The sequence below is a fragment of the Bos mutus genome, chromosome 18 (assembly GCF_027580195.1).
Source record: "Bos mutus isolate GX-2022 chromosome 18, NWIPB_WYAK_1.1, whole genome shotgun sequence".
Classification (NCBI taxonomy): Eukaryota; Metazoa; Chordata; class Mammalia; order Artiodactyla; family Bovidae; genus Bos; species Bos mutus.
In genome coordinates this window covers 5,983,752-5,997,636 of record NC_091634.1, presented here as the reverse complement: position 1 = coordinate 5,997,636, position 13,885 = coordinate 5,983,752, and the positions used below count along the sequence as shown (strand labels likewise).

The 13,885-nt window shown below is 51.8% G+C and overlaps 1 protein-coding gene across 2 annotated transcripts; it reads right to left on the bottom strand.

Moving 5' to 3' along the window:
* Positions 1 to 69: 69 nt before the first annotated feature.
* LOC102282465 (kallikrein-4) lies at positions 70 to 3,420 on the bottom strand. 2 transcript variants are annotated; one of them, XM_070387298.1, is made up of 4 exons: positions 3,284 to 3,420; positions 2,572 to 2,737; positions 2,349 to 2,485; positions 70 to 1,481 (listed from the first exon to the last, which is right to left on the bottom strand). In XM_070387298.1, the coding sequence occupies exons 2-4, from the start codon at positions 2,696 to 2,698 to the stop codon at positions 1,329 to 1,331; spliced, it is 417 nt and encodes a 138-aa protein (XP_070243399.1). In that variant the 5' UTR covers positions 2,699 to 2,737; positions 3,284 to 3,420; the 3' UTR covers positions 70 to 1,328. The 2 variants fall into 2 exon arrangements, with proteins under 2 accessions (XP_070243399.1, XP_005898491.2); XM_005898429.2 differs by having other exon boundaries at positions 73 to 1,481; positions 2,572 to 2,825; positions 3,284 to 3,415.
* Positions 3,421 to 13,885: the final 10,465 nt, after the last annotated feature.

Below are 13,885 nucleotides of genomic sequence, written 5' to 3'. Positions count from 1 at the left end.
GCTACAGCAGGTGGGTCCTGAGGCAACCACAAGAGAAAAATTCTTAAAATGCACCGAAGAAGTCAAAACCAAAATAAGTCAAGCAGTTTGGGAATCCACTGTTTTACTTTCTCAAGGGAAAATGGAATTTGGCCGTGGAACTTTTAGCTACTGACAGATCTGGTGGATCATGACGTTTATAGGCCAGTTTAGAAGTCATAAAACGGGTTGTTACCTTTGTTCTCCAATCGACCAAACAAGCAAAAATCACAGCAAATCTTCTCAAAGTTTCCTTTTTAGTTGCTCTGAAATATAAACGGCTGTGTTCCGAAAGAGATTAAAAGCTCTGGCAGTATCATCGTATTTCACAGCAATGAAAAACATCACCATGCTCTTTGTCATTTCTCATCAATAATGTCAGAATGTCATGAAGATATTTTGGCATTTCAACTTTGCTTTTTTTCTATTTTTTTTCAAGTAATTATGCAGAACCAGAGTTAGCATTTTTACAAAAGTCTATTACTGATTTCAGGAGAAAGCAATGGCACCCCACTCCGGTACTCTTGCCTGGAAAATCCCATGGATGGAGGAGCCTGGAAGGCTGCAGTCCACAGGGTCGCTAAGAGTCGGACGCGACTGAGAGACTTCACTTTCACTTTTTCACTTTCATGCTTTGGAGAAGGAAATGGCAACCCACTCCAGTGTTCTTGCCTGGAGAATCCCAGGGACAGCGAGCCTGGTGGGCTGCTGTCTATGGGATCACACAGAGTCGGACACGACTGAAGTGACTTAGCAGCAGCAGCGGCAAAGTTGATTAAACAAAATAAGGAAATCCCATTAATTTGCCATTTGCTGATTCGACTTTTCAGAAACTAGACAACATCCACAGAATCAGTTTCTCTTAACCTTCTCTCAGGTATGTCTTCTTCCAAGGGGATCCTGTGACTCTCCTGGTCACGGTCCCAATTCCCAGATGAAAAAACTGAGGCACAAAGAAGGCAAACTATCTACTGGAATCCCTTGGATGGGAAAGGAAGCAAGGAGGACAGTATGAACAGAGCTGGTGCTCTCTTAGACTTTATTTCAGGGCTTAGGCAAAGGGACAAAAGCGGTGAAAAATCAGCTTTCTCTACCAATGGTAAGGTGGTGTCAACATCGTGCCGCTAGGGGGCATCATGTATGGGAAAAGATTCTTGATGGGACAGGACTCCTGGGGTTGAGGGAGGGAGCTGGGGGTGAGGGTCTAGACTCCTGGGTCTGAGGGTGGAAGGCACTGGGAACCTAGATTCCTGAATTCCTTCAGCAGCTTATATTTTGGGGTTCAATTTCATGAATCCCAGTCGCAGGAGTTAACTGGCCTGGATGGTTTTCTGTATCCAGTCCGTGAACTTGCAGAGATTGGTGTAGACACTTGGCACGTAGGGTTGGCCACACTGGGCTTGTCCAAAGGATACCAGGCCCTGCAGGGACCCGTTGCAGACCAGGGGGCCCCCAGAGTCACCCTGTTGTGGAGAGACAGAGAATAAAGAATCCAAAACCCAGAGAGGTGGGGACGCGGCTGGCAGCCCAGTGGTTCAGAATCCCCTTCCCAAGGCAGGCAACACAAATTCGACCCCTAGTCGGGGAACTAAGCTCCCACATGCGGTGGGGCAACTAACTAGAGTGGGGCAACGGGCTACTGTGCCACAGCTAGAGAGACGCCTGAGCGCCACAAGTAGAGAAGCCAGCGTGTTGCAACGAAGATCCTGCGTGATGCAACTAAGACCCGGGTCAGGCCAATAGACAGACAAATGAATATTAAAAACAAACAAAACACAGAGAAGTGGACATAGATGTGAGATCAGAAAGGAGCCAAATGAAGAGAGGCAAAGACAGGAGAGAGAGAGGACAAAAGATAGCAACATATTCCTTAAAGGTTCCACTACAGAGCCCCCATCACACCCAATTCGGCTCCCTATGTCCTAACAGCTGGCCGATTCTCTTGCGTTTGCTGCTGTTCCATCTCTGTGTCTCTCCTTCTTTTTCTCCCACTATAGCTTACTTCTCTATCTCAATGACTCTCTGAGTCTCTATGCAACTCTTCACCTCCTTGTATGTTGATTTTTTATCCTATTTCACTTTACATTTCATTTCTGTGTGTCAATGTATCTGTTTCTCTCTGGGTGTGCATGTGTGTATGTCTGTTTCTGCCTTGCTGCATCTGTCTTTATTTCTATTTCTCACTTTCCTTGCTTCTCTTTATTTCTGTGTCTATTTCTCTTTCAGTCTCTCTCCCATATCTCTGTTTCTTCTCATTATGGGGTCCCTGTCCCCTCCCTTTTCCATCTCTCCCTGGATCTTCTCCCCTCTTCCCTTCCCCCATCTCTCACATGGCAGGAGTCCTTCTGGTCCTGGCCTCCGCCAGCGCAGAACATGCTGGGGTGGTACACGTGGGCATAGAGTTCACTGCAGATCTTCTCCGACACAACTGAGATATTCACACATTGGAGCACTTTGGGCAGTTTGCCTGGGACGCAGAGCATCAGATCAGCCTCTACTGGCTGGGCGGAGAACCCCTCAGAGAGACCAGACACATCCATCTCCCGAGCTCACCATTCACCAGCCGACCCCAGCCAGAAACCAGGCAGGAATCCCCCCCGGCAGCCGGGCACTGGGAGGCGATGCTGATGTCCTGGATGGTATCAGATGGGGGTACCGATTCTTCCAACTTGATGAGCATGAGGTCGTTGGCGAATGATGGTTTGTTGTACTCTGGGTGCTGGATGGAGAGGTGGGCTTCTATCATCTGACTGCCTGGTTCTTGGTCGGCCTCAAGACTGTGCAGGCCCAGCCCAATGGTATAGGACCTGAGGGCCACGGGGTCGAGGGTGCGGGGATAGCGTGGGGACAGGTTAGTTCTGTGGCAGCCACGCCATTATCTCCATTCCTGTTTTCAACCACAACCCCATCTCCGGTCCCTTGCCCCACCCCCATCTTCCTTGCTAAGTTCTGCACTACCCAGTCATGATTTCAAATCCTAATGCACAAGCAATAATCCAGAGGCAAGGACTTGCCTTAATTTACTGGATACTCAGCAGTGGAACTGAGATTTCAACCCAGGATTCTGAGTCTTTCCAAAGCAAGAGCTCCCGCTTCCCTCACACAGCCTTCCTTGAGAGCGGCTTTCACTTTTAGTACCCGGAGACTGAACCTATGAAGCCCCTCTCCTCAGCTAACAGTGCATCCAGACCCTCCCTAGAACCCAAGCCCCGCCCCTGTCCCTCCTCCCCGCGCCGCCCCCCTCCCCCCCGCGCCCTGTACTCACTTCTGGAAGCAATGCGCAGCTGACAGCACCCACTGCGGATGCACCAGGACTCCCCCGCAGAAAAATTCATTTTCCAAGAACAGGGCCGCCTGCCAGGGCTGCGAGTGCGGGCGGCAGTCCTCGCCGTTGATGATGCGGCTGCTGCCGCCCCAGGCGAGGGATCCTGAGGGCGGAGGCAGGGCTGGGGGACCCTGCTCTGAGCCGAAGCGGGACTTCTGGGGGCGGGGCTCGGTGTGGGGGCGTGGTCAGGACTGAGCCAGAGGCCCAGAAAGTAGGACACTAACTCCTGTGGCCTTGGCTCTAGGGGGCGTGACCACTGATGATGGGCGTGGTCGGGGCTTCTGCCGCGGTGAGGGGGCGTAGCTCAGGGTGGAAGCCGGACAAGCGGGAGAGGGGTTGGGGGCGGGGCTCTCGGTGCACGGGGGCGTGGTCAGAGCTGGGAGACAAACAGGAGGCGGGACTAGGCCTCTTGGGGCGGGGTCACAGTGCACTTCGGTGCATGGCGGTCAGATGGGACTAGACCTCTCGGTGGGCGGGTGTGGTCAGAACCACAGGGATGGAGTCAGGGATCCTGCGGGCAGTAAGAGTCCTAGGGGCGGGGTCAAGGATTAGTGAGGAGACTGGGGAGGGGTCACAGTGCGGGGCTTTAATTCCACGCATCAGGTTCCTTGGGGCGGGGGGGGGGGGCGGGGGTTCGGGTTCACAGAGGTAGGGTCACTTGTCAGGGAAGAGTTTCAGCTTCGAGTTCGTCACACCCATCTCCCAGACCCACACTCCATCGCTCTCTCTCTCACACACATACAAGCACCACGGCAGGCCTGTGCACTGCTGGGGCCTCAATCTCCCAACACGAGCAGACCCCTCCACACAAAGTGGCAGAGGCAAGGGCGACAGAGGAAGACGCTCAGGGAGGCAGTGCCAGTATCTGTAGCCCTGGTGTCTTGCCCAACTCGGCTCAGTCCTGTCCCCCCCAGGGCAGCAGACAGCCAGCAGACACAGAAACCCCATCACACTGTCCTAATGTGGATCCCTGGGGCCTCTCGGGATTGGAGACCCAAGAAGCAGGCGCAGATTGCCAGCAGTGGGTGACTCTCCTAGAAGCGTAATCTCCCTTTCAGGGGTACCCCAGGCAAGGTCTGGTGGCTCAGACGGTAAAGAATCTGCCTGCAGTGCAGGAGATCCAGGGTTCCATCCCTGGTTCGGGAAGATCCCCTGGAGAAGCGCATGGCTACCCACTCCAGTATTCTTGCCTGGAGAATCCCATGGACAGAGAAGCCTGGGGGGCTACAGTCCATGGGGTTGCAAAGAACGAGACACGACTGAAGCGACTGACACTTTCACACTTTCCGGCTCCACGGGTCCTTGCAGCCTCATCACTCAGGTCCTCTCAGCATTGTCACTGCACAGGGTATCCAGAGGCATAGACTGTCAGAGCCGTTCCCCCAATCATGCACCGACTCTCATGGGTATGACTACACGGAGGCGTGCAAAGCCACACACATGCCAGTACACAGGTGGCACCCATGCAAACACCCTGTGATACAGGGAATCACATGTGTGCATCCAGAGAGCAACCGTCACACCGTACTGTCACCCACGCAGCTTCAGTCGGGTGCTGGAGGACCCTGAGTCGTGCCCACCCAGTAACAAGCCTCAGACACAATCTCACACACACACACCTCACTCAGATACCTGTGACACTGAGGAGGAGATGCCCCAGGAACCAGCCCCAGGAATTTCCTGCTGTGGTCATCCTTCAGCACCTGTATAAGGGTCAGTCTCTAGGGAACCAAGTCTTTCCATCAGTCTCTCTCTCCACTCCTGCCCCCCCCCACCCCCAGGATATTATTGGATATACCACCCCCTCTCCAACACACACACACATCGCAGTGTCTGAGCTCATGGCCCAGAGACCCACAGCCTGGAGAGACTGAGAGGCTGAGAGAGAAGTGGAAAGAGAGAGAGTGGTGGGTGGAGAGGAAGAGATGGAGAATGTGTCTCTCCATCTGTAGACTGGGAGATGTAGGAGGATGGAGACAGGGCCTTCAAGGATGCAGAGAAGAGGGAACATCAGAGGCTGGCTGAGAGTCAGAGTCTGGGAGAGAGAGATTCAGGGAAATAGACCAGGGGAGACACAGGGAGGACTGGAGAGACCCTCCTAACTAGAGACCTATTTGGAGGAAGCAGACCTGAAGACCCAAGGTCCGGAGGCTGAGAACCACAGGGACACGGAGCTGTAGGGAGAGTAGATCATGAAGACTGCTCTTAGGGGAGTAGTGGGTGGAACGCTCACCTGGTTGCCTCTGGGCTCTGGGATCCTACACTGGGCTGGGCTCCTGCCTGCTGCCTCCAGCAGGGGCCCCCTGGGGAGCTTATAAGCATCCCCAGCTGGGCTGGCCTGCCCCCTAGGGACACACTCCTGGGGCGAGGTGCTGCCAGCTTCCAGCTCAGAGCTCTCAGGCTGCCTGGTGCCAGGCTGAGCTCAGTGAGCCAGAGGGGCCGGGAGACCCCGGTCTCACTGCCCCCTTCTTGCTTGGTGGCCTGTCAGCTTTCTCCTCTCTCTCTCTGGTTCTCCCTCCCTCTCTCTCTCACACACGTACACACACTGTCTGTTTTTTTTTCTTTTATTCTCCCTCTCATTAAATCTCTCTCATCCTCCCTTCCTTCCTCTCCCGGCTGTGTTTCCCCAGCAGAACCTCCCCGATTCAAATTCCCAGCAGCACATTCTGCCTTTGGAACCTTGCACACGTGACTGCACCCCTGTGAGCCTCTGTTTTCCCATCCGTAAAGTCAGGGTGATCATTGTTCCTCTGTCTCAAAATTCTTCCAAAAGACTCTGCGGGGGGGAAAATGCCTGGACACCAAGCCAGGCGTGCCATGGGAACCCAGAGAGTGGGGGGTAGGTTGAAGCCTTTGCTAGTCAAAGAGCAATTGCGCCCCTCCGAGGCTCCAAGCTGCGGGAAGGGACAAGCACATTCTGATGCTTCAGGGGCACATGTCCCAGCGGGGGAGACCGACCAACAGAAAAAAATGCAGGGACAAGCGAATATCTGGTAGTCATGTGTGTGCAGAGAACACGTCTGATATTAGAGACGGACTGGGACCAGGTGGGCTAACTGCAAATGAGGAGGTGTTGGGGCGTCTCAGAGGAGGGGACTTTTAGGCTGAGAGGCAGTGAACTTGGCAGGAAAAAGAGAGAGAAGTTGGGGGAATTTCCTTGTTGTCCAGTGGTTAGGACTTGGCATTCAGGCTGCAATGGCCTGGGTTCAATCCCTGAGAGATTTGCATGCAAGGGGAAAGAGTTTGGGTTTATTTTCAATGCAATGGATTTAAAATTATTATTATTATTTTTTTGCTGTGGACCATTTTAAAAGTCTTAACTGAATGTATTACAATACTGCTTCAGTTTTATGTTTCAGTTTTTATTTTTATTTATTTTTTTGGCTGCAAAGCATGTGGGGTCTTAGCTCCCCGACCAGGGATCGAACTTGCACCCTCGGTATTAAAAAGGTGACATCTTAACCCCTGGACCACCAGGGAAGTCCCTCAATGTAATGGATTTTTAAGCATGAGATAGGAGTGGTGTGATCTGATTTCTTTTTAAAAAGCATTCCGGGTGGAGAATGATGGGAGTAGGGGTGAGATGGAAGTGGAGAAACCAGCGAGGAGGTGGGAGGTGGCAACAGCCCCCCAGAAGAGAGAGGCTGTGGCTCCTGGGCGAAGAGAAAGGGGAGGGGCGAGGAGTCAAGTACCCGATGGGTGGACGGTGTGGGGGGAGGAGAAAGGAGGCGTGGAGGGTGTCTCCGCCTTGGTCTGCTGGTGGTCACACCTGTGGCGCCATCTGTGTGGAGGTGCAAGGGGGTGTGGGGGAGAAGGGCTGAGCTGAGGGCGCCCATCGGGAGCCAAGCGGTTGGACGTGTGAGCCCCAGGAGGCAGACAGAGGTCGGGGTGGGTGAGGAACCGTGAGGAGTCACCTGAGGAGACGTGTGTTTAGAGCCATGGGGTTGAATGAAATCACCCAAGAAGCAGGTGTGGACCGCCCTGATGAGGGGTTGCAGGGACAGTTGAGGTGATGCTGAGGGATGACTGGGCCTCCCTCCGTCTCTCTCGGGCCCGGTTCCCTCTGCTTTTTCTGTCTCTGGCCCCTCCCTAGCGTCTGGTTCTCCGACCCTGTCTCCATCTACCTGCCTGCGGTGTTTGGTCACCTGGGGGCACAGAAACCCCGGACCCCTCTGATCCGGGGACCTGCAGCTTTGACCATGAACATGGAGGAGGTCAGCAGGAGGGGTGTGTGTGTGGGGCGGGTGGGTGGTGCAGGGTGGGCTCAGACCTCACAGCTGCCCAGACGTGACTTAGGTCTGGGCGGTGGGAGGAGTGGGGTTGGAGCCAGAGGGAGGGACAGGGCTGGGGCGGCTGGAATGAGGGAGAAGGGGGTGGATGCGGCATCCCTCTGCCCTGCTCTGCAGCCTCACTTCTGTCCTGTCCTGCTTGAGGTTAGGCAGAGGTGACCCAGTTTTTTGGGGATGAATCCAAGAGTGAGTGTGTCTGTGTTTGAGGGGTTAGGTCATGTCATGGAGATGCCTCCAGCCTGGCAAGTGGGAAGGGTTTGGAACGGGGGCTCCATGGGTGAAAACCCAGGCTGGGGTGGGGGGTGGAGAGAGGCAGAGACCACGAGATGCAGAGATAGGCAAGGAGACTGGGACCAGAGGCAGAGAAATAAAGGTATAGGGAGAGACAGAGAGCGAGATGGGCTTCGCTGGTGGCTCAGCAGGTAAAGAATCCTCCTGTAATGCAGGAGACCTGGGTTTGATCCCTGGGTGGGGAAGATGCCCTGGGGAAGGGAACAGCCACCCAGTCTGGTATTCTTGCCTGGAGAATCCCATGGACAGAGGAGCCTGGTGGGCTACAGTCCATAAGGTCACAAACAGTCGGATATGACTGAAGTGACTTAGCTGCAGCAGCAAGGTCACAGAGTCTGGGAAAGGTGGAGATGGACAAATGGGCCGAGATGGACAGACACAGAGCAGAAGAGAGTTGGAAACACAGCGAAAGGTAGATGCTGGAAGACACACATCTCAGGATAATGATGATTAAAAACAAAAAGATCTAACAGTTATATATCACTTTTTACTATGTGCCTTCATAACAGTTTTACACATACCAACTAGTTTTAATCATCATGATAATCCCACGAGGTACCCATTATTATGCTTAATTTTATGAAGGTGGAAAGGGAGGCACAGAGAGGTCAATCGGCTAACCCAAAGTCACACAGCAAAGTGGCAGTGAATCCAGGCATCTGAATCCAGAGCCCGCATCTTGAGCTCTCTGCCATGCAGCCTTCTTCATGCACATTAAGAAACAGAAAAGAAGCTGAGGAATGCGTGTGCTGTCTCGGGACACAGGTTATGGGGGTTTAGAATACACCTGGGTCCACAGCCCCTCACCTGAGCCATCTGCCCTCATCCCCACCTGCAGGTGAGGGGCAGCCTCGGCCAGAGAAGACGTAGAGCATCACTGGGGAGGGGATGAGATGCGGCCATGCCAGCCCCAAGTACCCTTCTTACTGCATAATTGGAAGAGCGAGCCCTTTCCCCTCCCATAGATGGAGCTAAGAAGAGAATCTTAAATCTCCTGGACACAGTGGAGGCTGGCCACCTGCTTACAGATGTCATCTGCTCTAAGGCCCAAAGCAGCCCTCACCACGTTTTCAGGGGCGTCTGTCCCAGCCCTTAGGGTAATACTCCCCCATTCTTTTGGGGACCAGGGACCAGTTTAACAGACAACAGTTTTTCCACAGACCGGGCATGGGGTGCAGGGAGGGTGGTTTCAGGATGACTCAAGTGCGTTACATTTATTGTGCATTTTATTTCTATTATCACATCAGCTCCACCTGAGATCATCAAGCTTTAGATCCTGGAGGTTGGGGACCCTTGCCTTAGGGAACTCACCCCCAAGTTCTACCCGGTACACTCAGGAAATGCCTTCAGGCTGGCTCTGAACCAACTTGAGGGTGGCGGGCAGAGGGGTTGCCCCTGTTTCAGTCAATAACTAAAACCAGGTTGGCATAGATTGTATTCCCTGAAGAAAAGTGGTTTTCTCCGCTTATCACAGGCAATGGGGGATTCTGTCGGAAAACTGCCTGCTGAAAGCATCTCCCCTTCCTGCTTCTCTCCCAGGGGAGAGAGAGGCCAACACCTCGGGTGGGGGTCCACCCCGAAGCAGGGACAACGGAGACAGGGATTTGGGGAGGGGTGAGAGAGTTGGAGCCTGGAGAACTACAGAGGCCACAGCCTGCCCACTTGTGAGCTGGGGAGATGGCTGTGGATTGTGGGGACCGCTACTGGGGTGTCTCCTGAACACTTCACAGAGACAGGGGCTGGGGCTGGGGTGCTCTCAGTGAATGTCAAAGGAGCAGAAGTTAAGACAGTAGCCCTCATGGGGCTTCCCTAGTGGTCCAGCAGCTAGGACTCCATGCTCCCAATGCTGGGGACCTGGGTCCAGCCTCTGGGCAGGGAACTAGATACCCCATGCTGGAACTAAGACCTCAAATGCCACAACCATAGATCCTGAGTGTGGCGACTAGGACCCAGCACAGCCGAAAAAAAGGCAGTAAGTAGCCCTCATGGACCAGCAGCTTGGACATTTCTCTTTTTCCCGCTATTTTCAAGCTAAGTTATGTCATCCCCCTGTAGAAGAAAATGGGACCCGGCAAGTGACAGACATTTCCGGCCAGACTGGTGGGATATGAGGTTGGGGGAGGACCAGTGGGCTTGAAGCAGATTAAAATCCGTTTCGATCTTCACTGCCCAAACAGCAGCAACCATCGGCGTCTATTGGGCACTTAAAACGTGGCCAGTGTGTGGTTAAAGAACTGGCTTTCACTGTTTAGATAATTTCAGCGAGTTTCAGCGTAAATGCCAACACTTGGTTCAATTATTGGGAAAGTTTTAAGTTCCTTTGGAACCAGCCGGGTACCTGAATCCACCTTTTCAACTCTTTTTAAGTTTTACAGGCTCTAAAATAAAAACCTAGAATTTCAAATGAAAATTTAGCATTCTAGTGGAGATGCTGCTGTAGGTGTGAAATAGTCACCGGATTTTTAGTTTCCTAAAATGTACTTTATTTATTTTTGTCTGTGCTGGGTCTTCGTTGCTGCTTGAGAGATTGTTCTAGCAGCAGCGAGCGAGGACTACCCTCTAGTAGCTGTGCCCGGCCTCTCACTGGGGGTGGCTTCTTTTGTTGCATAGCAACAGTAGCTACTAGAAAATTTTAAAGGACTTAGGGAGTTGCTGCTATATTTTGATTGGACAGCGCCAGTGTGGAGGGAATAGGAATCAAAAATTAGCAACACAAAAAAGCTTAAGTGTTATGTAAACTGGTGTGATTGGAGACAAGAGATGGATGTGAGAGATGGATCATAAAGAAGGTTGAGTGCTTTCAATTTGTGGTGCTGGAGAAGACTCTTGAGGGTCCCTTGGACTGCGAGGAGATCAAACCAGTCAATCTGAAAGGAAATCAACCCTTGAATGTTCACTGGAAGGACTGATGCTGAAGCTGAAGCTTCAATACTTTGGCCATCTGATTCAAAGAGCCGACACACTGGAAAAGACCCTGATGCTGGGAAAGATTGAAGGCAGGAGGAGAAGCAGGTGACAGAGGGTAAGATGGTTGGATGGCATCACCGACTCAATAGACATGAGTTTGAGCAAACTCTTGGAGATAGTGAAGGACAGGGAATCCTGGCAAGCTACAGTCCATGGGTTTGCGGAGGCGGACATGACTGAGTGACTGAACGACAACGTGACGGGGGACCAGTGAGTTTCTTTTTTCTGGGCTGTTCTTGGCACCTATGAGTTTCACTGATCTATAAAAAAAAAGCTCTGGAAATGGCAGATCTTTTGTCTGGGCTGATCCACAAATAGCCTTCAACTGTAGGAGAGACCTCTCTAAGGCATACACCTGATCCAAAGACTTCTCCTCACGCTCAGAATAGAAATTAGAAAACTTACCAGGACCCAAAGGCCCAACCACACTCTATGCACCTTTGTTCTAGGTTTTCCACAAACGTTAATTCAATGTCCTCACTGTCCTATGAAATAGTGCTACCACCCCCACTTTACAGATGAAAAAAAATTATGCACAGAGAAGCAAAGAGTCATATGCAGTTGATCAAGCTGAGAAGATGCCCAACGACTGTGCAACACTGCCCCCTCGTGGATCCGGAGACACACACACGGAGAGAGTTCCGAGGTTGGGAGGGGGTCAGGGACAAAGGCGGGACCCCAGGGTCTCTTGCGTCGGTCGCCCTGGGCCCCGGCACCCAGCTCTGGACCCAGACGTCGGAGCAGAGGAGGCAGGTGCAACCCCGACTGGTGACGGGAGCAGGGACCGCCACCTGAGCTTTACCCCTGGTGAGCTCTGAGCCTTGGGCTCTGTGAGCTTGGGTCTTGATCCTGACCTTGGGTGTGTCAGGAACTAAAAAGAAGGGCTCAGAAATCTGACCTCTGGAGTCAGATTTGCTCCAGCAAGAGCTTGGGTGAGCAGCTGAGTGTTTCTGGTCTTAGAGGTCAGCCACCGTTTTCTCCAATTATTGCTACTAATACAATGAGTCAAAGAGGACTTTGTTTATTTATTTACTCTATCTCTGTTCATTTATTTTTTTTTGGCCACACCGTGTAGCTTGTGGGAGCTTAGTCCCCGGACCAGGGATCGAACCCAGGCCCTTAGCAGTCAAAGTGCTGAGTCCTAACCACTGGACCTCCAGGGAATTCCCATCTCTGTTTATTCTTGAATCATGGTGACCCTGGGTGTCTTCCAGAACCGTGTCCTCTGTGCACCCAGATACCCAGAAAGGATCATGCTAAAATAATGAGGATAATGAAATTAATGAGGATAATAAATCCCTCCCATGCATTGAGTGGGCTTCCCTCATAGCTCAGTCAGTAAAGAATCTGGTTGCAATGCAGGAGACCTGGGTTTGATTCTTGGGTTGGGAAGATCCCCTGGAGAAGGAGATGGCAACCCACTCCAGTATTCTTGCGTGCAAAATCCCATGGACAGAGGAGCCTGGCGGGCTACATTCCATGGGGTCACAAGAGTCGGACTTGACTTAGCGATTAAACCAACATGCATTGAGTGGTTCTAGTCATGGTTTCACTTGTGTTATTGTTCTTAATCTCAGGGGATAAAATTATGAGCGTGTCTTTTTACAAAAGGAGAAATAGGTTCAGAAATGTGACTTCCCCCATTACAAAAGGAAATCAGTTTTTCTCAGAAAACTCCTCGCTGGCTATATTTGTTAGGGTGGTGGGGGAGGTGGAAACAAAGTCCTTCTTTGTTTTTACATACTTGGGGGAACATGTTAACACTAATGGTTACCATATGCTGAGTGCATGCTCTGTGAAATTGTTTCAGCAGCTTCACTCAGATTGACTTGCTAATGTGCCCATTAACCTTAAGAAGTCGCTACTATTGTCTGTCTCCACTGTAAGCGGGGGGAAAAACCCAGGCAAAGAGAAACTAGAGTCACCTTCCGAGGCTATCACAGAAACAAATAGCTGGATTGGAACCCAGGGAGAGTTGCATGAGAATCTGTGTGCGTGTGTGTGTGTGTGTGTGTGTGTGTGTGTGTGTAATGTCATTCCCACTTCACTTTTCAAAAGTAGAAACAAGTAGATTTATTTAAATAAAAATAGATATATTTATCTATGTGGCTGGGTCAAGTCTTAGCTGCTGCACGTGGGATCTTCACTGTGTCCTGCGGGATCTTTCCTTGGGGAGCAGGGACTCTCTAGCTGCGGCTCCAGGGCTTTACAGCACCCAGGCTCCCAGGCTTAGCTGCCCCGCAGCACGTGGGATCTTAGTTCCCTGACCACGGATCAAACCAGAGTCCCCTGCATTGCAAGGCGGATTCTTCTTTTTTTTAATGTTGGGTTTTTTCATTTTTAAAAGCGTTTAATTTATTTATTTATATTTATTTTTGGCTGCTCTGGGTCTTCATTGCTTTCTACAGGCTTTCTCTAGTTGCGGCCAGCAGAGGTGACTCTGGAGTTGAGAAGCACGGGTTTCTCTTTGCGGTGTCTTCTCTTGTTGCGGAGCACGGGGGTTTGGGTGTGCGGGCTTCAGTAGCCGTGGTGCACGGGCTTAGCTGCTCCGTGGCACATGGGATCTTCGCGGGCCAGGGATCGAGCCCGTGTCCCCTGCGCTGGTAGGTGGATTCCTATCCACTTGTCACCAGGGAAATCTTCCAGGCAGGTTCTTAACCAGTGGATCACCAGGGACGTCTCTCTGACTTCATTTTTGAATAGGTATTGCTTCCACATGGCACAGAAACAAAGTGTGTTTATTAAAAACGTACAGAGCGATGAACCTCCATCGTGACCTTGCCCGCCTTTGATCCTGTCCTCGCCCCTTCTTCCAAGCATAACGACTAGAATGTCTTTCTTGGGTCATCTTCAAGGGTTTCACTGCACATGAACCATTAAACGCAGAGATGTCTTCTCATTTTTGCCTTGGTTTTAGCCACCAGGCTGGGCTTCTCGAAAAGTAAGTTGTCTCCTGGTGTTCAAAACACGTGCTGAAATGAACCATTTAGACGCT

Excerpts from the sequence above, each read along its gene's own strand:
- LOC102282465 (XM_005898429.2), bottom strand. The coding sequence starts at position 2,764 with ATGATAGAAGCCCACCTCTCCATCCAGCACCCAGAGTACAACAAACCA. Across the intron at positions 2,486-2,571 it reads CTGGGGTCGGCTGGTGAATG|GCAAACTGCCCAAAGTGCTC; the intron begins GTGAGCTCGGGA and ends TCTGCGTCCCAG. Across the intron at positions 1,482-2,348 it reads ACCAGAAGGACTCCTGCCAT|GGTGACTCTGGGGGCCCCCT; the intron begins GTGAGAGATGGG and ends TCTCCACAACAG.